Source organism: Prionailurus viverrinus, chromosome E3 (assembly GCF_022837055.1).
Source record: "Prionailurus viverrinus isolate Anna chromosome E3, UM_Priviv_1.0, whole genome shotgun sequence".
Taxonomy (NCBI): domain Eukaryota; kingdom Metazoa; phylum Chordata; class Mammalia; order Carnivora; family Felidae; genus Prionailurus; species Prionailurus viverrinus.
The window spans coordinates 8,338,652-8,358,642 of record NC_062576.1 but is presented as its reverse complement, the minus strand read 5'-3'; the positions used below and the strand labels follow the sequence as shown (position 1 = coordinate 8,358,642).

Here is a 19,991-nt window from a genome sequence, read left to right as displayed (position 1 = left end):
GGCACCCATGATTATGGCCAAGAGTCATCGAGCAGCAGACGTGGTAAAAGACCCACCTCGAGGAAACCGGAAATGGCAGAGATGCCCCCTGGCCGGCCCGAGACGACAACTCACTCTCTTTACTCTCAGCTCTTCCCACAGCAGTACAAGGAGACAGCTGGTCTTGAACACTTGCTTCGGCTGTGCCTACGAGTGGACACCACAAACCAACGAGCCCTTTGAAACTGTGCGTCAAATCAACCAGATTTTTCTAGGGAAAGGTTCAATAACTTCCAGCAAAGTCTTTGGACGTCTCTTCACAGAGGCCTGCATATTGCTGGTGCGTGTCTGACTTGATGGTGTCCAGCTCAGACATGGCACTGGGCCCTGGGCTGGCTTGGGAGACAGGAAAACGAGGCCACAAGAGAGGGGCCTGGCGTCCAATGGAAGGAGAGGGACACCCCCCCCCCCCGCCGCCGCCCACGCCTAGCCCCTGCACTGGGCTGGTGCACCATCCCATTTATTCTTCCCTCCATCTGGCTAGTGGCTGGAAGAGGTTCAGAGAGGTGAAGCGACCTGTCCAAGCTACACAGTTAGCAAGCAGTACGACCACGATCTGTTCAAGACCAAAGATACAACTGGCCTGCTTCCTGGAATTTTTGGCTTTCCAAACTCATTCCCGTCAACTGAATTCACCTGTCATTGAGGGCTTTGGGAGTAAGCCCCCGGGCTCTAGCCTTCTAGTCCAGAGGGTTAGCCTCTCCTTCCCCTGTGTACCCAGGAGGAGGCTGTGCTGCTCCATCACATGACACTGGGTCCAGCCCCTACAAGCTTTTGGCACAGTGCAGATTTCCCAAAGCCCCGGGTGAAAACCCATCTCCCTAGCACACGGGGAGCGGGCAAAAATTGTTCAAGGCTTTCCCTAAGGGATGTGTGCTTTTAAGTGGAGGGGTCCAGTGACCCCTTCCTAGAGGATGTCAACAGATGACTCCTGGAGCCACTTAGCTCAGAGCAATGGGAAGCCATTGGGTCCGGCTCTGTCCTATGAAGGTCAGTTGGGGAAGGCTGGGTGTGTCCCTGAGTAGACACATCTTACACCAGGCAGAATCTAAGTGACTTTTTATATCAGCAAAATATGAAACAAAGCCAGTGAATTTAGGAAAGAAACCAAAGAGACTACTAACTCAGTGCAAATCTGACAGGAGTTCCAATGGAGGTGATCACAGTGAAGCACTGATGTATTTCTCCACCAAGAAAGTCTTTTCTTCTATTTCCTTCCTTCCTCTTTTTTTTTTGTTTTAAGTTTATTTAGAGAGAGAGAGAGAGCACATGCGAGCTGGAGAGGGGCACAAGGAGAGGGAGAGAATCCCAAGCAGGCTCTGCGCTGTCAGCCCCAACACGGGGCTCGAACTCACAAACTACAAGATCATGACCTGAGCCAAAATCAAGAGTCGGCTGCTTAACTGACTGAGCCACCCAGGTGCCCTTCTATTTTCTTTCCTGCATGTACTTGTTTTGTTTTTTTAAGTAGGCTCCACGCCCAGTGTGGAGCTTGAACTCACGACCTTGAGATCAAGAGTCGCATGCTCTACTGACTGAGCCAGCAATGTTCCCCCTTGCATGTACTTCTTGATAGAGAGGGAAATAAAAAGGTTAGGGCCTAGAAAAGTTTCCTTTCGTGGGAGGGAGACACAAATTGAGGCCAGAAGTTAGATGCCAGCAAACTGGGTTCCTGGTGTCCCAGTTACTATTGCTTTCTAACCATCCCAAGACTCAGTGGCATAAACCATTTGGTTATACACATGGATTCTGTAGGTCAGAACTTGGAGTGTGGCAGGGATGGCTTGTGTCTGCTCCATGACAGTGAGGACACAGTCATGAAGACTCAAACAGCTGAGGGTGATTCGATGCCTAGGTGCCAGAATTACCTGGATGTGTCTTCACTATCACAATGGAAGCCTAGGCTAGAATGGCTTGAAGGCTTGACTCAGCCACCTGCGTGTGGCCTCTCTGTGTGGCCTAGGCTTCCTCATAGCAAGGCGGCTTTAGGATAGTTGGATTTCTTGATTTTTCTTTCTTTCTCTGCCTGTCCCTTTCTCCTTTCCCTTCCTTTTCTTTCCTTTCCTCCTTTCTCTTTAGTAGACTTCACACCCAGCGTGGAGCCCTACACAGGGCTCAAACTCATAACTCTGAGATCAAGACCCGAGCTGAGATCAAGACCCGAGCTGAGATCAAGAGTTGGACTCCTGGGGCACCTGGGTGGCTCAGTCAGTTGAGCATCTGACTTCGGATTAGGTCATGATCTCACAGCTTATGAGTTCGAGCCCTGCATCGGGCTCTGTGCTGACAGCTCAGAGCCTGGAGCCTGCTTCAGATTCTATGTCTCCCTCTCTCTCTGCCCCTCCCCTGCTCACGCTCTGTCTCTTTCTCCTTCAAAAATAAGTAAACATTAAAAAAAAAAAAATTTTTTTTTTTTTTAAAGAGTTGGACTCCTAACCTACTGAGCCACCCAGGCGCCTGGAGGATGGCTGGATTTCTTACATGGTGGCTGAGGGATCTAAAACTCAAGTGTCCTAGTTGACAAGGCAGAAGCTTCCCTGCCTTTTATCACCTATCCTTGAATGTCACATGGTCTCACCTCTGCCACCCTGTACTCGTTGAAGCAGTCAGAATTCTGCCTAGATCCCAGGGAAAGGGGACAAAGACCCTACCTTTCGATCAAAGGGTTGTCAAAAAAATGTACAGCCGTCTTTTAAAACCACTTGGGATTGTCCTCAAACCGCATCCTCACCACCATTCAACTTGGGTCAGCCACCGACACCACTGACCCCACCTCAAGTCTCCAGAGAAAGGGCAGGCAGTTTCTCAGGCAGACCCTGGGACACCTGAGCCAGCTGTAGGAAAGTCCCAAAAGGGGGGAGGAGAGCCTATAAAGATGCCTAACACCGAATTTACTGGATCTCATTAATATCTCATTGAGGTTACTTGTTCAACAAATGCTTCCTAAGCATGTGCTTTGCTAAGTTCCAACAGGATACAGAGCCTTAAGACAACAACTCCAAGGAGCTTATAAGCTCATAGCACACAATCCACTTACAGGAGGCCTGAGTGTAAGAAGCTTTCACAGCACACAAGAATTATAGCACCCAGGGCCACCAAGAACAGAGGCCTCTATATCGTGAATTCCCCATGCCTCCAGAAATGTCTGGGTTTTCTTGGATACTAATAATTTTGCACACTGCGGCCCCTGGTAACAGCAGCCTCCTCTGGAGCAGCACCAAGGGTGAGGGCTGATCTCTCTACCCGGTTAAGTATCAAGAGGATGAAGACAGGGGACTGGCTCCTCCCTCAGTCTCCTCCTGTGCCCCACCCCCAGCCCTCACTCCACTTCCCTGTCACCCAGTCCTAACTGTGCACAAATGATACTCGGGAGAACTACAGAAACAAAAAGCAAAAGCAAATGCACCGAATCCATCATCAAAAAATGACATAAAGCGACAGCCAAAGAAGGCTGAGATGTGGGCGTGGCAGCAGAATGGGACAAAATCTTCCTCGGTCAGGGAACCCAGGGAGACAGACAGTGGGAGGGGTGACTGACGCATAGAAGGAAAACCCACGGAGCAGTGAACAGCACAGAGACCCGTGACCCTCATGCTCAAACCACCACGTGACCAAAGAGGCAGGTTCCTCCTCGGATGACACCTTTTATTACAACAGCACGCTGAGGGCCCAGCCCACTTCCCCCCAAACAGCCCCTGGGACTAGGCCTGTCTTCCCTGGCAGGTAGGACACAGCTTTGCTGGGCGAGTGAACGGCTCCTCTCTCGGTCCAGAAGAGCACCTCTCTCCTTGGCCAAGCCTTCTCCGAGGCTGAGGTGGGGTGCAGAGGGCCTTCCCCTCTGGGGACGCCCAGGCTCACACAGTCCACTTCAGGCACCTGCAGGCAGTGGAGGCCCAAGAGGAGGAGAGGTCCCGGGAGGCTGGGGGATAGGAAGGAGAGGATGTGGGCGCAGGGGGAGGTTCTGAGCTCACCTGGTCTCCTGGTGGGTGCCCAGACAGCGCACCGTGCAGTACCGGGCGCCACAGCTGACGCAGGTGTACGGGGAGGGGAAGCCGCAGACGGCACAGAAGGGCCGCTGAGGCCGGGAGGGGGGACCCGCACAGGCTGTCAGATAGTTGGGGCCCTCGGCCACGCTCAGGTTCTGTAGAGACAAGGGGAAGGCTCCACACCTCCTCCGCCCACCCACGTGGCAAACACCGCCCTGGGACAAGGACCTCTGCAGGCTCCTTCCTTCCCCGTGGGGCCCTCCCAGTCCCCGGGGCCACGCCCTCTCACCTGCTCCTCTAGCAAGGCCTGAAAGTTCTTTCGGAAGCGAAGTTTAAAATGATCGCCTCGAGTTTTCTTCTTTTTCTTTCCTACAGAGGAAGAACAATTAATTACAGTTGACTCTTGAACAACACAGGGGTTGGGGTGCTGGCCTCCTCCACGTAGTCCAAGACCTGTGTATAACTCTGGACTCCCCAAAAAACAACATCAAATAGCCTACTGGTGACCAGAAGCCTTTCTGACAATATAAACAGTCGGTTAACGTATGTTTTGTATGTTATATGTATTATATATTGTATTCTTAAAACAACACTAGGGAAAACAAAATATTAAGTAAATCATAAGGGGGGGGGCGCTTAGTCAGTTAAACGTCCAACTTTTGCTTTCGGCTCAGGTCATGATCTCACAGTTTCATGGGGTTCCAGCCCTGCATCAGGCTCTGTGCTGGCAGCACGGAACCTGCTTGGGATTCTCTCTCTCCCTTTCTCTGCCCCTCCTCCGCTCATGCTGTCTCCATCTCTCTCAAAAATAAACAAACACTGGCACGCCTGGGTGGCGCAGTCGGTTAAGCGTCCGACTTCAGCCAGGTCACGATCTCGCGGTCCGTGAGTTCGAGCCCCGCGTCAGGCTATGGGCCGATGGCTCAGAGCCTGGAGCCTGTTTCCGATTCTGTGTCTCCCTCTCTCTCTGCCCCTCCCCTGTTCATGCTCTGTCTCTCTCTGTCCCAAAAATAAATAAACGTTGAAAAAAAAATTAAAAAAAAATAAAATAAATAAACACTAAAAAAAAAAACAACTTAAGAAAAAAGAAAGAAAATCATGAGAGCAAATATATTTACAGCACCGACTGAACAAATCCCACGTACAAGTGGACCCCTGCAGCTCAAACCCTCGTTGCTCAAAGGTCAACTATAGTTACTTGGCACGTGCCAAGAAAGACACCATCTTTCTCTGTGCCATTGTTCCCGACACTCACGTGTCCACTCCCTGCGCACACGCTCACCTGGGTTCTGAGTCGGCCTCTCACTACCGTGCATCCCTCCCCTCACTTCTCTAACCTGCTCCTACATTCATCTCCACGCTCCCCTAAGTCCAAGGCTCTAAGTCAGAGCTGGAAGTGCTCCCGGAGCTCAGCTCTCCATGTTCTTTACTCTACATGTGCTAGAGGAAGGTGACGCAGAGGGGGAGAGCAGCTGGCTCACGGTCACAGAAGTCACAGAAGCCAGTCCCTGACAAAGACAGAGGGGCTCCTGTGTCATCGGCTCCCCCACCCCCTGCCCCAACCCGATGTCCCTCTACAATCTGTCTCCAGGCAGACCCCTTCCCCTTCCTTTGGCCTTGCCTCCCCAGCCCGGTCCTCCCTCCCTCCACCCGCCTCCTCCTACCCCTGCCTCACCGGTGTCTGCATCATCATCAAACTGAGGCAGCCTTTTGCCGAGCTGGGGGAGTCCTGCATGGGGGTCGTCCTGGAAGTTGTCATTCTCCAAGGCCTCGAGCTGCCTGTTGATGCGGCGCTGTCTGGCAGCCCGGTCGAGCACCCGCCGCTGTCCAGGGTCCTGGGAGCGAACTGGGTGGGGCAGAGCCAGGGAGTCATGAGGGCACGGGAAGACAGAAGCTGGGCTGGCCTTGGTTCCGGGAAGCGTGCGGACGGAACCACAGCTCTCTGATGTCATCTGAGTCACCAAGCCCTTGGCGCCTGTACCTTCTCCCAATATATTAGCCCCTCTGGCTTGCCTCCCTCCTGGCTAACAAGGCTGTCATTTCAGTCACTCATGCCTTTGGCCCTGGCCTTTCCTCCCAATCCCCAGACCCAGCCAAAGAGATGCCTCCTGGAGACCTCTCACTGCTGGCAGAAATCAAACCGTGCAGATGGGGACCACTGTACACGCAGGGCTTGCAGCCTCCACTGAGACCTTCATGCACTCAGCCGTCATGCTTAGCAATCTCATTTCCTACTTCAAAGGACACACGTAGAGATGCTCATCCTCCAGCCCGCTCTCAAATATAACTGCCTGGCACCCGCCTTCCCTCCATTCCAAGAGGATGCACCCCCTACCCCTCCACTGAGTCCCATTGCTAAACCCAACCCTCCATCTCCAGCTCGGGTCCTTCTGTCCCTCCTGCATCTTCAAACCCTCTTCCCCAACAGGGACCTTCCCTTCACTGGAAAAACCTGCCAAACCCTCACGTGTTGACCCAAATTCACAAAGACTCATCTTTGAGAGAATCATCCATGGGAAGCTTCATTTCCTCACCTCCCATCCACTCTTCAACCCCCAGCAAAATGACTCCCATTCAGTGGGAACTACTCACACTCAGGACCCTGGCGATGCCCTAGGGCCAAATCCAGTGTGTATTTCTAAAATCTTCCTTTTACTACACCCTGAGACTTTACTATTTCCCTCTGGTGGAAAGAATCCCTTCATTTGCATCCCTGATGTGACTTCAGGTTTTTCTGATGGTGAAAAGCACTCAGCAAATGTGTTTAATGAAGAAGGAGACATTTTGTGTAGAATTATCTGATCCCAGTGAACAGCCGGTAGGTAAGAAGAGAGAGGTTTAAAATGGTGAGGTCAATGGGGCACCTGGGTGGTTCAGTCAGTTAAGCATCCAACTCTTGATCTCAGCTCAGGTCATGATCTCACGGTTTGTGGGTTCAAGCCCCGCGTTGGGCTCTGTGATGACAGTGCAGAACCTGCTTGGAATTCTCTCTCTCCCTCTCTCTCTGCCCCCACTCCTCTCTCTCTCTCTCTCTCTCTCTCTCTCTCTGTCTCTCTCTCAAAATAAATAAACTTAAAAATTAAATGGTGAGGTCAGCAGCTGACTTCCTGCAACCAGTTGAACAGCCAGTTGTGGAGCTCAGGAGAAGGTTCAGGATTGAGAGAACCACTTTTTGGAGTCTTTTGCTTTTGGGAGAGACAGCCCTATGTTTGGGTTTGCAATCCCAGGAAGAGAGATCAGACTCAGAAAGAGATGGGGACAGCCCTCTCCTTAGAGACGAGAGGGCAGGCCACATGACAGGCTTCGAGCAGTAATCAGAGATGACCCCTTCGGCACTGCAGCCCAAAATTTTAAATCTTCCCCTCCAAGTCTGCTTCTCTTCCTGAACTCTCTAAGTAAACAGAACCATCTGCACAGGCATCCTAAACAAGAAACCTAGGAGTTATTTTAAACTTCTCTCTTTATCAGGGTCTCACAACTCTACACAAAATTATCTCTTTATTCATTGAACAGATATTTATCGAGTGCCTGTAACCAAAATAAATACCATCGGCACCAGGGGCTAACACTGGGCACGCACTATGAACCAGACGCTATGCTAAGCTCTTTGTGTGAGAGCTTTAACTCTTTATCAACCCAACGCAAGAGATATCATTATCATCCCCAGTTTACTAAAGTTCAGAGGTTAAGAAACATGTCCAAAGCTCATGCAGCTGGTATGTGGCTTGGGAAGAACGCAGAGCTTCCCAGCTCTGGATCACTGTATACTGCCTCCCTCCCAAGTACCAGGTGGTGCCCTTGGTTCTGGGAATACATGAGCTTACAGTCTAGTGGGGAATACAAATGATCAAACAAATGAGCAGAGCACAGGATATGTTAGCACAAGGAAGTACACGGTGCTACGGGGGCACATGCCAGAAACACCCAACTGGCCCTGGGGTAGTCAAAAGATTTTCCACAGGAAAATAAGAAGTCTAGGTTGAGATCTGACTAATGAATAGAAGTTACCTTGGTTGGGGGAAGAAAAGGGTGTTTCAGGCTTTCATACCAGCATGGGAGAAGGCTTGGATGGCAGACTGTGGTGCCTTCAATAAATTATAAAAAGTTCAGTATGGCTGGTAATATAAAGCACGTAGGGAGGGGGTGCTGTGTGGTTATAAAGTCAGGCCCGCTGTTAACAGTCTTACCTGTAAGTGTCTAAAGAACTTTGGATTTGGGGATTTATACTGAGAATAATGGAGATCCAGCAAAGAGTTTAAGAAATGCTGACACGATTGGATTCATTAAAAAGTCAATCTGGGGGACTACTCAATGGCTCCTAAATTGCCTTCCAGTCTCTAGACCTGCGCTGTACAAGGGGGTAGCCACTACTCACCTGTGGTTGTTTAAATGCTGTAGATTAAGTAAGTTTAAAATTTAAAATTCAGTTCCTCCGTGGCACTAGCCACATTTCACATGCTCAACCGCCACATGTGGCTAAAGGCTGCCATCCTACACGGTGCTGAGTAAGACCATTCCCATCATTCCAGAAAGTTCCGCCGTACAGCGCTGCTCCGCCCTGAAGCCAGAACTGCCTCTCTAAAAGATAAATCTCTTTCGGTCACTCCCCTGCCTTAAGAGAGCCTGTAATGATTCCCCACTGCCCTCTCCAGAGAATTCAAACTCTCTGGCACTATATGGGATGCCTTTCAGGTGTACCTTTCCCCAACCCTCCAGACTATTCTTGCTATTCCTCCGCAAGCCCCGAACTGTGAACTTGGCTCCCCAAGCGACTTGCTTTCTCTTGCTTTCCTGCCTTTGCACGCGCGGTTCACGTTGCCGGGAATGAGCCTCGGCGCAACTGCACCGAGTGAAACCTTAACCCGACTTTCAAGCCTCCATCCAAGCGTTTTCCCCCGCCCCCTTCCCGGTGCCCTCCATCCCAGAAGCTAGGTTAGATGCCACTCCTCCCCGCGCCCAGCTGTGCTCCCCTCTGCCATCGCACCTATCACTCTGAAGTGCAGTGGCAGGCCTGCGTGTCTGTTCCCCTCCCAGAAAGCCAGTTCGGGGATGATAGGGATCTTTTTCCAATCTCCAACCCAGGCGCCCGACGTGGAGCAGGCAGGCATCAATTAAACATGAATGGATGGGCTGAGGAGCGACCCCGACGCCAGGGCCCGAGCGCCGGGGAAGGGACTTGAGACTAATAACTGGTTGAAAACATTCTAGGCCAGGTTCGGATTTGGGAGGCGGTAAGGGGCCAACCGCCCGGGGCTCACATACCCGAAGTTTTCTTCTCCACCATTTCCACAACACAGCTGACGGAAGAGCCTCCTGCGCACGCGTGCTAAAGCACCCGCTGTGGAAGGCGTGTCATCACTTCCGGCAGCGCGTGCTTTTGCGCGTGCGCAGAATTATCCCACTAGCATTCCCAAAGCTTCCACCCATTACGTGATGTTCCCTAGGAGACCAGAAAGCTTTCCGCCATATTTTATAGGGGCAAAACCACTTCCGGCCTCAGGGTGGCTGTGTATTTTGTGGGGTCCCCTACGTGGATCATTTTAAAGAGGTGGTACCAGTGGTCTTTTGAGAAATGTTATTTCCCTTTCGTCGTCCTTCTGAAGATGCCACCATCACAAAGGCAGTCCCTGGAGATTCTTCCCGGGGCGGCAGAGATGATGGGCTGGACTACCAAAGAGAGTGCGTAGGCTTGAGTGGGCAATCCGAGAGTCCCTTGGTGACCCTCTGCCGAAACCTCAACCCCCTGCGCCCCTGGCACCGCAGACTCCTCGGCCTTCTCCCTCCTTGCCGCCCGCTGCTCCGCTCGTCCCCGCTCCGAGCGCCCCCACGCCGTGCTCGCCCGGCCTTCCGCCCAGCCGCTCCCGGCAGAGCTGTGGCAAAGACCCGCCTCCGCATCCCGCCGGACCTGCTGGGGGTCACTTCCCCTCTCCGGGTTTCAGTTTCCTCGTGTGTCAGGCGGCGCTGGGCCGGGCTGGCTCAGACCGAAGTACTCGGCTCGCGACCGCCGGCCCGAGCCCCCGCCTCCCGGCCGGGCGCCCCCTCTGCTGGCTCCGTGCAGCCCGCGCGCTCACGCCCGGGGACAATCCTCGCCTTGTCTACGGCGCCGGCTTCTCGAGTTTTCAGTAGCCTCGGGCTACGCCTTTTTTCCAGGGCGGAGCCCGAGCCCTGTACCTCCTCACAGCGGGCCGCAAGGCAGCCCCGGTCCCTCTGCCCACAGCCCCTCCCCGGAGTTGGGATCTAGGCGCACAGCCCAGGCGCCCTGCGGGCCTCTGTGCCTTCTCTGCCGGCTCCTCGCCATGGCCTCCTGGGGCCCGGGACTCCGGCTCCTGCTGGGAATCCTGCTGCTGCTGCTCCCGCCTCCTGCGACCCCTGCTTCCGACCGTCCCCGGGGCAGAGACCCGGTCAACCCAGGTGAGAGCCCCGGGAGCGGCGAGTGGATGCGGGTTTTGCGTGTCTGCCCGCAGGGTCCGGGAGGGGCGGGGGGTGGAGGCCTGGAGGGGGTGGCCGGCCTCTCCCAAGCCCTTGGGCCCTCCGTGGGACGAATCGCGCGGCCCCTCGCCCACCTACCCCACCCCCCCACACCTCCACCCCGAGCTGGGATTTCCAGTCTCTCCATGTGAACTCATCCCGGATTCCTGGGTGTCTCTCCCACCCAGCTCTCAATTGGGGCCGAAGTTTTAAGGTTGAGAAGAGTTTAAGAGGGAATCGGAAAAACAAAAATAAAAATAATAGAAGGACAGGGGCAGAGTCGGAGGGAGGGCAAGGGGGCCTGCGGTGAGCGGAACTCGTGGGGCAGTGAGCTGGGTGAGCGGGTCCCGAGCGCCAATTCCCGGCTGGTGACAGAGAAGCTGCTGGTGATCACGGTGGCCACAGCCAAGACGGAAGGATACCGGCGTTTCCTGCGGTCAGCAGAGTTCTTCAACTACACAGTGCGGGTGAGGAGAGGAATGCCCTCGTGGCCCCTAGGAGGGGATTTGCTGCCCCTGGAGCGGGCTGAGGGCTGGATGCCTGGGGCCCCACGGTGAGCCTGGTCAGGAGGGCCCACCGGGCCGGCTGAGCCCTGCCCCGGCACCGCGGGTCTCCCCCCCACCACAGACCCTGGGCCTGGGACAGGAGTGGCGAGGGGGTGATGTGGCCCGAACGGTTGGTGGAGGACAGAAGGTCAGGTGGCTAAAGAAGGAAATGGAGAAATATGCTGACCGGGAGGATATGGTCATCATGTTCGTAGACAGGTAAAGGGGCTGGGGCTGGGGAACAGGGGGGAAGGGCAAGCTGGAGGGGCGGGTAAGGATACCGAGGTTCCTAGTGGCTGTCCTGCTCAGGCCCCTCTTCCTCGCCCAGCTACGACGTGATTCTGGCTGGCAGCCCCTCCGAGCTGCTGAAGAAGTTCGTCCAGAGTGGGAGCCGCCTGCTCTTCTCTGCCGAGGGCTTCTGCTGGCCCGAGTGGGGGCTGGCGGAGCAGTACCCTGAGGTGGGCACGGGGAAGCGCTTCCTCAACTCTGGTGGTGAGTGGCAGAGTGCCCAAGGCTGAGGGGCCAAGAGTGGTGGGGCTTGGGATGTTCCAGGCGCCTTCGGGCTAGAGAGGGGGTGGGGATGGGTGTCTGGGACCCTAAGAGTCTTGGAGTCAGCACCTCCCCACCCCCCGCAGGGTTCATCGGCTTTGCCCCCACCATCCACCGAGTCGTCCGCCAGTGGAAGTACGAGGATGATGATGACGACCAGCTGTTCTACACACGGCTCTACCTGGACCCAGGGCTGAGGGTGGGGATGGCGGGGAGGGCGGCCCCTCGCAGCTCTGCAGGGCTGCAGGCGCCATGCGGGCTGTAGAGCTTCAGGGAGGAAGTAGAAAGAGTGGGGAGTTATGGCCCGCCCGCTCCTCGGTTAACTGCCCCATCTCATCCCATGCAGGAGAAACTCAGCCTCAATCTGGATCATAAATCCCGGATCTTTCAGAACCTCAATGGGGCTTTGGGTGAGGAGAAAGGCAGCCGGAGGGGGTCGCTGTGCCTAGCATCTGTTGGACACGTACTTTGTGCCAAGGCTCTGCGTCGGGGCTCTACTTCTGTAATTTCGTTTAACCCAACAATCCTACAAAGGGAGGGTCTGTGGTTACCACCTGTCACAGGTGAGGACGCTGCCTTTCCGAGGGACTGGGGACTCGCCCCGGTCACCCAGGTAGTGTGGTGGAGCACCCCAGGGTGGCAGTAGCCTGGTCAGTACCCTCGGAGAGAGAAGGTAGCCAATCCTCGCCCCCCCTGGAGCCACAGTCCTTCACCCTCTAGAGAAGCCGGGGTCCCCCGCCCACCATATTTAGAAGCATCTGCTGCTTGGCAGCCTTGAGAGGAAGGGAGTGTAAAGCTGGCCCTTTCTTCCCCAGATGAGATAGTTTTAAAGTTTGATCGGAATCGCGTGCGTATCCGGAATGTGGCCTATGATACACTTCCCGTTGTGGTCCATGGGAACGGTCCGACTAAGGTTTATACCCACAGACCCTGCCCCTGCCCCAGTCAGACCTGCTCCCTGCCCCTGGGTACCTCCATCCCTTCTGGACAGCCATTCCTCCCCAGCCCCCGAGGCAGAGGTGATGGGAGAGGGTCTAAGTGTCTATCCCTTCCCCTCCTGCCCTGTCCCCTGCCCGTCCTCCTGACTTTCCGTCCCTCTCCTGCTGGACTCCTTTGCTTCAGCCTCTCACTGCCTCTTCCAACAGCTCCAGCTGAATTACCTGGGAAACTATGTCCCTAATGGCTGGACTCCTCAGGGAGGCTGTGGGTTCTGCGGCCGGGACCGGAGGATACTCCCGGGGGGGCAGGTGAGGAGGGGTGCCAGGGTCGGGCAGGACAAGGCACTGAGGCAGGGGGTGCGGGGAGAGCATGCGGGACAGCAGTGCACGGGGCAAAGCTCTGGGGATCCCCAGGACACACCAGGGGGAGGCCTGGGCTCTCCTCTGAGCCCCAAGGTGTCGTATCTTGCAGCCTCCCCCCCGGGTGCTTCTGGCCGTGTTCGTGGAACAGCCTACCCCGTTCCTGCCCCGCTTCCTGCAGCGGCTCCTGCTCCTGGACTACCCCCCTGACAGGGTCACCCTGTTCCTGCATAACAACGTGAGACGCCCCCCTGCGCAGCCTCCCAAAGGGCCCTGCCCCCACCGGATCGGCCCAGACTCCTTCCTACGCCCCTTCCGCTCACCACCTTCCCCCTCCTGTTCCTCAGGCGCCATCTTTTCTGCCCTCTCTCTCCCCTCCTCCCATCTCTCCCCCCATCTCCAGGAGGTGTACCATGAGCCCCACATTGCAGACTCCTGGCCCCAGCTCCAGGGCCACTTCTCAGCTGTGAAGCTCGTGGGGCCGGAGGAGGCCCTGACCCCGGGCGAGGCCAGGGACATGGCCATGTGAGTGAGCACTGGGAGGGGCGGACGGGGGAGGGGGAAGGGACGTTGCCTCGGTCGTTCCTCTCCGTTCACCACGTGGTTTCTGCTCGGCCTCCCAGGGGCACCCTCCCAGCCAGGGGTCCTGGGGAGGCAAGCGTACCGCCCCCGCCCCCACAGCCCCCTCCCCCCCCACCCCCCCCACCCCGCCTGCTCCCGTCTTAGCTCATCTGTTCGTTGATCTGTCACCTCCAGGGACAGCTGTCGGCAGGACCCCGAGTGCGAATTCTACTTCAGCCTGGATGCTGACGCCGTCATCACCAACCAGCAGACCCTGCGCATCCTCATTGAAGAGAACAGGTCGCTTGCCCAGTTCGGCCGAAGGGAGCCCAGGTAGTCTCCGGGGAGCCCCCGACTTGTTCCCCGGGGACAGGGCTCACCTCTGCCCATCCACAGGAAGGTGATAGCGCCCATGCTGTCCCGCCACGGGAAGCTGTGGTCCAACTTCTGGGGAGCCCTGAGCCCCGACGAGTACTACGCTCGGTCCGAGGACTACGTGGAACTAGTGCAGCGGAAGCGAGTGTGAGTCCTGCCCCTGCCCTCCAGCCTGCGGCCACCCGCGTGCCCTCCCGAGGCCCCGCTCCCAGGGCTCCGGCGCGGCCTCCAGTCGCAGTGCCACAGCTGTGGGGTGGGGGGACCGGAGCGAGACCGGGGTGGCGTGACTGGCGCCGCTTCACCGGGGACGCGGCTTGGCGAGCGGGCGCCCTGGGGGAAGGGGCTCCCGGGTTGAATCGTGCCCACCTGACCCCGGTGCGGGTGCCTCCAGGGGCGTGTGGAATGTGCCCTATATATCCCAGGCGTACGTGATCCGCGGCGAGACCCTGAGGACAGAGCTGCCCCAGAGGGAGGTGTTCTCGGGCAGCGACACCGACCCGGATATGGCCTTCTGTAAGAGCCTGCGCGACAAGGTGAGTGGGGCCTGGGGGCCCCATGCTGGGGTGCTGGGAAGCAGCCACCCGCGTCTTCTCACTCTGACCCCCGACCCGGCCCCAGGGCATCTTCCTCCACCTCAGCAATCAGCAGGAATTTGGTCGCCTCCTGGCCACCTCTCGGTATGACACAGACCATCTGCACCCTGACCTCTGGCAAATCTTCGACAACCCCCTGGTGAGTGATGGGCCTCTCGCTCAGAGAACCAGCACGCCCTTCTCTAAAGGAGGACGCGGGCACACGTGCACGCGCACACACGCACAGTGCTCACCCCCGAGGTCTGCTACTGCCTGAGGACGGGCGGTCGTGGTAGTGGGGCCGGGGCTTCCTTGGGGGGACCAGATGGCGCGAAGAGGGCACGGGTCAAAGCGCGCACCCCTCCCCTGCCGCAGGACTGGCGGGAGCAGTACATTCACGAGAACTACAGCCGGGCCCTGGAAGGGCAGGGACTCGTGGAGCAGGTGAACCCCCCCCACGGGACCCCTGACTGTCCTGGTGGCCGTTGCGCCCTGAGTCTGCCGCCTGGATTAGCGGTCTCCAAACAGACCCCCCTCCTGGGCAGAATGCTCTGCCCGGGCAGATAAAGGCACAGGCTGAGCAGATGGGCCTTCAGCTTCCCACCCTGCCACCAATCAGAGCGGTCCTCTTTTCTCTCCTGGGACCGTTAGCATAAGGAAGCCCCAAACCCGGGGCTCCAGGACCCCCCCCCCCCCGCCACCTGTGCCGTGTTCTCTGAGCCACTGCCACCTTCTCTAGCCCAGCCTTTCCTGGCCCAGCGCTGGCCATGGCCTGTCCCCACGCTCGGGTCCCCAGGTCCCCGGCTTCCCTTTCTGCCCCTCGCCTTTTCTCCGCTCTGTTGGCTTCTCCCCGAGAGGTCACCGAGCATCCCGATGGCCCTGTTGCTCCTCTCCTGTCTTCTCAGCCATGTCCAGACGTGTACTGGTTCCCGCTGCTGTCAGACCAGATGTGTGACGAGCTGGTGGAGGAAATGGAGCATTATGGCCAGTGGTCAGGAGGCCGGCATGAGGTGAGGGGGGCTGGGTAGTGAGGAGGGAGGGCTCCCCGAGGAGGGAGGTGTGGCTGGGAGCCAGGGACGTGGAATCAAGAGAGTGGCACCAAAGAGGGGTCCCCAAGGGGGAGAGGACCCACAGAGGGCACAACTGTGTTCATTCATTCATTCATTCAAGAAACACTAACCGGGCAGGCAAGTCCCAGGTGCCGCCACTGACCTAGGCGGTGTGGTGCACTGGGCGGTGCTGGCCGAGCCCCCCTGCACCTCACCCGCTATAGTCAGTGGCAGGAGCTACTTCTGAAGGCTGCGCCCGGCAGCCCAGATGCTGTGGGAGTCACGGGGGGGTGGGGGGGGCCTCGGCCCAGACACAGGGGATCCGAGGGGCTTCGCAGAAGAGATGACGTCTTCACTGAGACACAGAGGGCCTGCAGGAGCGAGTCAGGCTGAGTGGGCGAGGCTTCCAGACCCAGGTTCCACGAGCTTTAAGGTCCGAGAGCAAGAGGAAGGGGGAGGCTGGCACTGCCCCGTTGGGGCTCAGTGCCGGCCGCCCACAGGACTCAAGGCTGGCTGGAGGCTACGAGAACGTGCCCACTGTAGACATCCACATGAAGCAGGTGGGCTATGAGGACCAGTGGCTGCAGCTGCTGAGGACGTACGTGGGGCCCATGACAGAGAGCCTGTTCCCAGGCTACCACACCAAGGTGGGCCGCTGCCCCCTGCCCCTCCTCCACCTTCCCACACCCCGGTCCTGGCTGGAAGTCTCCAGGCAGCACCCTTTGGGCCTTGGTAGCGTCTGGAGGCCCGTGGAAAGGGATACCGCAGGAGGGCAGCCGGGGGCGGGGGGCAGTTAGCAGCGACACCCCTGCAGCCCCGCCCTCTCCCCCCGGACAGGGCCTTCACCCCCTCAGAAGCGCCCCCCCCCCCCCACCTCACAGTCGCACTTCCAGCCTGTTCTCTCACGGCCCCCCACAGACCCGGGCGGTGATGAACTTTGTGGTCCGCTACCGGCCAGATGAGCAGCCGTCTCTGCGGCCCCATCACGACTCCTCCACCTTCACTCTCAACGTCGCCCTCAACCACAAGGGCCTGGATTATGAAGTGAGCCCGCACCGCCGGGGGCCCTCCGCACACGCGTGCGCGCGCACACACTCTGCCCCTGGACCTTGCCCTCCCGCCCCTGACACCGTTCAGTCAGCCACCCTGCCCCCCCCCCCCCCATGTCCTCTCCCGGCTCTGCCGGGCTGCCCGCCCTGCCCTCCTGGGCCTCCCTAGTCTGCCTCTCACCCCCTTGTGGCTGTCTGCCCCCCAGGCCCCGCCCCCCTCCCCCTCCCTCTCCCCCTCCCCCGTGTGCTCACGCCCCACTTCTGTCCCCCGCCCTCTTCCAGGGAGGTGGCTGCCGCTTCTTGCGCTACGACTGCATAGTCTCGTCCCCACGGAAGGGCTGGGGGCTCCTGCATCCTGGCCGCCTCACCCACTACCACGAGGGGCTGCCCACCACTCGGGGCACTCGCTACATCATGGTGTCCTTTGTCGACCCCTGACACTCAACCACTCTGCCAGACCTGCCCTGCCGCTGTGCCTTCCCGGGGGGGCCCCCTCCGTGGAAGGGGGTCTGTCTGGCGCCTCGCTTCCTGAGCGGATGTTCGGTGTGCCTGGGACTGAATGTGTCGCCTCCCCCCTCCCCAACACGCGGCCCTCTCAGGAAGCTCCTGGAGCCCCCCCTTGCCCCTCCCCACAGTCCCCAAGGACCCCTGGGGAGAAGGCTTTGAGGGCTCCCTGTGTGATAAATTATTGTTTCTCACCCTCTCAATAAAGGAGGATTTGTAAGCCTTGAGTCCCTGTAAGTCTCTCGCCTCCCTACTGACCCCAGATCCCTCCTGCCACCAGAGTAGAGGGGACGCCTGCAGTTACTCCAAAGACAAACACCAGAGAAGAGGAAAAGGCAGAAGCAGATGGTAGAGCAGTGTGGGAACCTGGAAACTTCCGTGGATCCCATATCTCTCTCCCCCCGCCTCTTTTTTTTTTTTTTAATGTTTTATTTTCTTTATTTTGAGAGACAGAGCGCAAGTGGGGGGAAGGGCAGAGAGAGAGGGAGACACAGAATCCGAAGCAGGCTCCAGGCTCTGAGCTGTCGGCCCAGAACCCGATGCCGGGTTCGAACCCACCAACGCGAGATCATGACCTGAGCCGAAGTCGAACGCTTAACCAACTGAACCACCCCGACGACCCAAGCCTGCCTTCTTGATGGGTGGGGCTGGTCACCCCTCCATGTGGACTGAGCATCTTTCTGGCCATACTTCTCAGCACATCTCCCCCCTGGTCTCCCTGCAGACGGAAGGCGGCTGAGTAGGGACGGGAGGAAATACCTCCTGGTGAGGTCCCTGGAGGGGGAAACCCGCACGAGAGTGAATCAGGGGACAGGGACAGAAACGACGTGTCAGTCTGTGGCACTGGAAGACGCTGGCTCATCCTATCTCATGCACTGAGCATCCCCTATCTGCTGGGCACTTGTCAGCTGTGCTGATGGGAACCAGACCTGTCTTCTGGTTGCTTACAGCCTGGGGGAGACCTCAGTCAGAAAATCACCGTGAAGGATGAAAAGTGGGAACGTCTTTTATGCTAGGAGAGCGAGTGATAGAGGCACCGAATGGGACCTGTGTCAGACTCTAAAGAAGTGATATTCCTGGGGCGCCTGGGTGGCTCAGTCGGTTGAGCGTCCGACTTCGGCTCAGGTCATGATCTCACAGTTTGTGAGTTCGAGCCCCGTGTCAGGCTCTGTGCTGACAGCTCAGGGCCTGGAGCCTGCTTCAGATTCTGTGTCTCTGTCTCTCCGTCTCTCTCAAAAATAAATAAACACTAAAAAAAATTTTTTTTCTTAATTTAAGAAGTGTCATTCCCTGACCTGGAGAAGCTAGCAGTCCACAGCTCTGGCCAGTGTTGGGGGGAGGACCATGGCGATGTGAGGCACCCTTGGAGGGTGTGCTCTTCGGGGCTCACCAATCATTGGCCTTCGCCAAAAAACCCTTCCCTCTGGGATGTGTCCCCCACGGAGGCCCGAGCTACTCCTTAGGGGTCGGCCAGGGCGACTAAAGAGTTTTCTAACTGTTCTCACTCGTGTGGGGAGCTCTGCCATTGGTGATACACACCCGCTTTCCCAGACCTCTGTCAGCCTGGCTATTCACAAAGGCCCAAGGCCCAAACACCTTCCTCACCCCCAGGCTCCTGGCCACACCCCTGGGCATTTCTGTTTGGTCCTATTGGTCACGGGCCCGTGGGTTCACAGAGTGGTTAACTCTTCATCCTGGGGCTCACAAGGGTACAGTGTGCAGCAAAGAGGGTGGAAACGGGGGCCAAGCCAGGACCAAGGGCCAGGGCTGGTGGGCTGGACCATGAGGAGAGTACTTAAGAGCCCATGGCAGCCCCTGTGGGATCACCCCTCCACAGCGTGCCGGCCTCCTGCAGGGTCTCCAAGCAGTGGCCGTCCTTCAGTGGATCTTCTTTTGGGGCTCAGTGAGTGAGTCCCAGCATCTGGCACCCGCTTTCCCCTTTCCAGGAGGGAGGCAGGGCAGGGATCTCTGGGGGCCCTTGAAGGCATAGAAGGAATGAGCCGGGACAGAAGGGCCTGAAACCATGCAACAGGCAAGAGGGGGCAGAAGGGGGTCCTGAGAATCACCCCCGCCGCTCCATTCTACAGCCCAGGTGTGCCTGGCCGCACTCATCTCCACAATCCTAGGCAAAGCCTGGATCCTAGCCCTCCTCTACCTGGTCTGGCTCTCTGGAGACAGGGACTCGCCACAGGCAGGAGGCCACTGCTCTGCCTGGGTGGGCAACTGGGCCACCTGGAGACATTTCCAAGATGGCTTTCCTGTCTTGGTGAGGGGCACCCAGGAACAGTGTGCCGCGTGGGGGCAAGGCTTTGGAACCGTCTCTTCTCTGGTCACCCCTGAAAGTCTGATCTCACTGCCAGGGTGGGGTATGTTCCCTGCAGAAGCCAGCAACTTCTGCACAGAGACCACGGGCTTCTTGGGCCTCTTTCCAGGCCTCTGGCTGCACCTGCTCAGGCTGTCAGGTTGGTTCCACCTCCCTCGCTTCAGGGACTACACCATGTGTAGTGGTGAGGAGGGGGCAGGTCAGCCTCAGTCCTAGCTGGCGACTCCTACTTCACCCTCCTGCCCTTGGGGGGGGGGGGGGGCTCTGGGTCCCAGCTCTACCTGCCTGGTGTCCTCCTACCCCTTTTCTCAAGGACCCAGGCATCAGGCCCCCTGCCTCTGCCCTCACCCCAGGTTTGCTGTCCTCTGACAAGGCCAGCGCCACCTGTCCGCTGTCCCGGCCTGAGGGCGGCCAGGTGGCCGCGAGAGGGCCCCTGGAAGCGCTGGACCCAAAAGCGAGTGCGCTAACCTTGCGGATCCGGAATCAGAAGGGGTTTGTCAAGTTGGCACTGAGGAAGCGGCCAGTGGCCAGGGGGACACCCGCGGGCTGCCCTGTCCGGGAGGAGTGCAGAGGGCCGGCCCCGGTCAGGGATGGGGGTGGGGGGTGGGAGGGTGAGGGACTCAGAGTCAGGCATGCCCCCTCGCTCTCCTGGGGCCTGTCTTCTCTCTCAGGG

The 19,991-nt window shown here is 57.8% G+C and overlaps 2 protein-coding genes across 6 annotated transcripts; one reads left to right on the top strand and one right to left on the bottom strand.

Moving 5' to 3' along the window:
* Window positions 1-3,659: 3,659 nt before the first annotated feature.
* On the bottom strand, window positions 3,660-9,785 carry ZNHIT1 (zinc finger HIT-type containing 1). 4 transcript variants are annotated; one of them, XM_047838989.1, is made up of 5 exons: window positions 9,581-9,785; window positions 5,701-5,871; window positions 4,315-4,394; window positions 4,011-4,180; window positions 3,660-3,915 (listed from the first exon to the last, which is right to left on the bottom strand). In XM_047838989.1, exons 1-5 carry the CDS (start codon window positions 9,636-9,638, stop codon window positions 3,894-3,896), a joined length of 501 nt encoding a protein of 166 aa, XP_047694945.1. In that variant the 5' UTR covers window positions 9,639-9,785; the 3' UTR covers window positions 3,660-3,893. The 4 variants fall into 4 exon arrangements, with proteins under 4 accessions (XP_047694945.1, XP_047694946.1, XP_047694943.1 ...); XM_047838990.1 differs by lacking the exon at window positions 9,581-9,785 and adding an exon at window positions 9,288-9,403; XM_047838987.1 differs by lacking the exon at window positions 9,581-9,785 and adding an exon at window positions 9,010-9,280.
* Window positions 9,786-10,198: 413 nt separating this feature from the next.
* PLOD3 (procollagen-lysine,2-oxoglutarate 5-dioxygenase 3) lies at window positions 10,199-17,215 on the top strand. 2 transcript variants are annotated; one of them, XM_047838986.1, is made up of 19 exons: window positions 10,199-10,436; window positions 10,869-10,960; window positions 11,121-11,257; window positions 11,367-11,530; window positions 11,674-11,786; window positions 11,934-11,997; window positions 12,403-12,500; window positions 12,733-12,834; window positions 12,998-13,123; window positions 13,289-13,410; window positions 13,642-13,746; window positions 13,843-13,968; window positions 14,213-14,354; window positions 14,440-14,553; window positions 14,769-14,837; window positions 15,299-15,403; window positions 15,943-16,089; window positions 16,361-16,486; window positions 16,774-17,215. In XM_047838986.1, exons 1-19 carry the CDS (start codon window positions 10,322-10,324, stop codon window positions 16,927-16,929), a joined length of 2,223 nt encoding a protein of 740 aa, XP_047694942.1. In that variant the 5' UTR covers window positions 10,199-10,321; the 3' UTR covers window positions 16,930-17,215. The 2 variants fall into 2 exon arrangements, with proteins under 2 accessions (XP_047694942.1, XP_047694941.1); XM_047838985.1 differs by having other exon boundaries at window positions 11,934-12,150.
* Window positions 17,216-19,991: the final 2,776 nt, after the last annotated feature.

What these genes read in the sequence shown, in the direction of transcription:
- ZNHIT1 (XM_047838987.1), bottom strand. Translation starts at nt 9,133, where the DNA reads ATGCCTGCCTGCTCCACGTCGGGCGCCTGGGTTGGAGATTGGAAAAAG. An exon ending in TGATGATGATGCAGACACCG is followed by an intron (nt 4,395 to 5,700) that starts GTGAGGCAGGGG and finishes CTTCCTCTGTAG; the next exon opens with GAAAGAAAAAGAAGAAAACT. An exon ending in GGCACCCACCAGGAGACCAG is followed by an intron (nt 3,916 to 4,010) that starts GTGAGCTCAGAA and finishes CACTGCCTGCAG; the next exon opens with GTGCCTGAAGTGGACTGTGT.
- PLOD3 (XM_047838985.1), top strand. Translation starts at nt 10,322, where the DNA reads ATGGCCTCCTGGGGCCCGGGACTCCGGCTCCTGCTGGGAATCCTGCTG. An exon ending in CAGAGACCCGGTCAACCCAG is followed by an intron (nt 10,437 to 10,868) that starts GTGAGAGCCCCG and finishes GGCTGGTGACAG; the next exon opens with AGAAGCTGCTGGTGATCACG. An exon ending in GTGGTTACCACCTGTCACAG is followed by an intron (nt 12,151 to 12,402) that starts GTGAGGACGCTG and finishes TTTCTTCCCCAG; the next exon opens with ATGAGATAGTTTTAAAGTTT.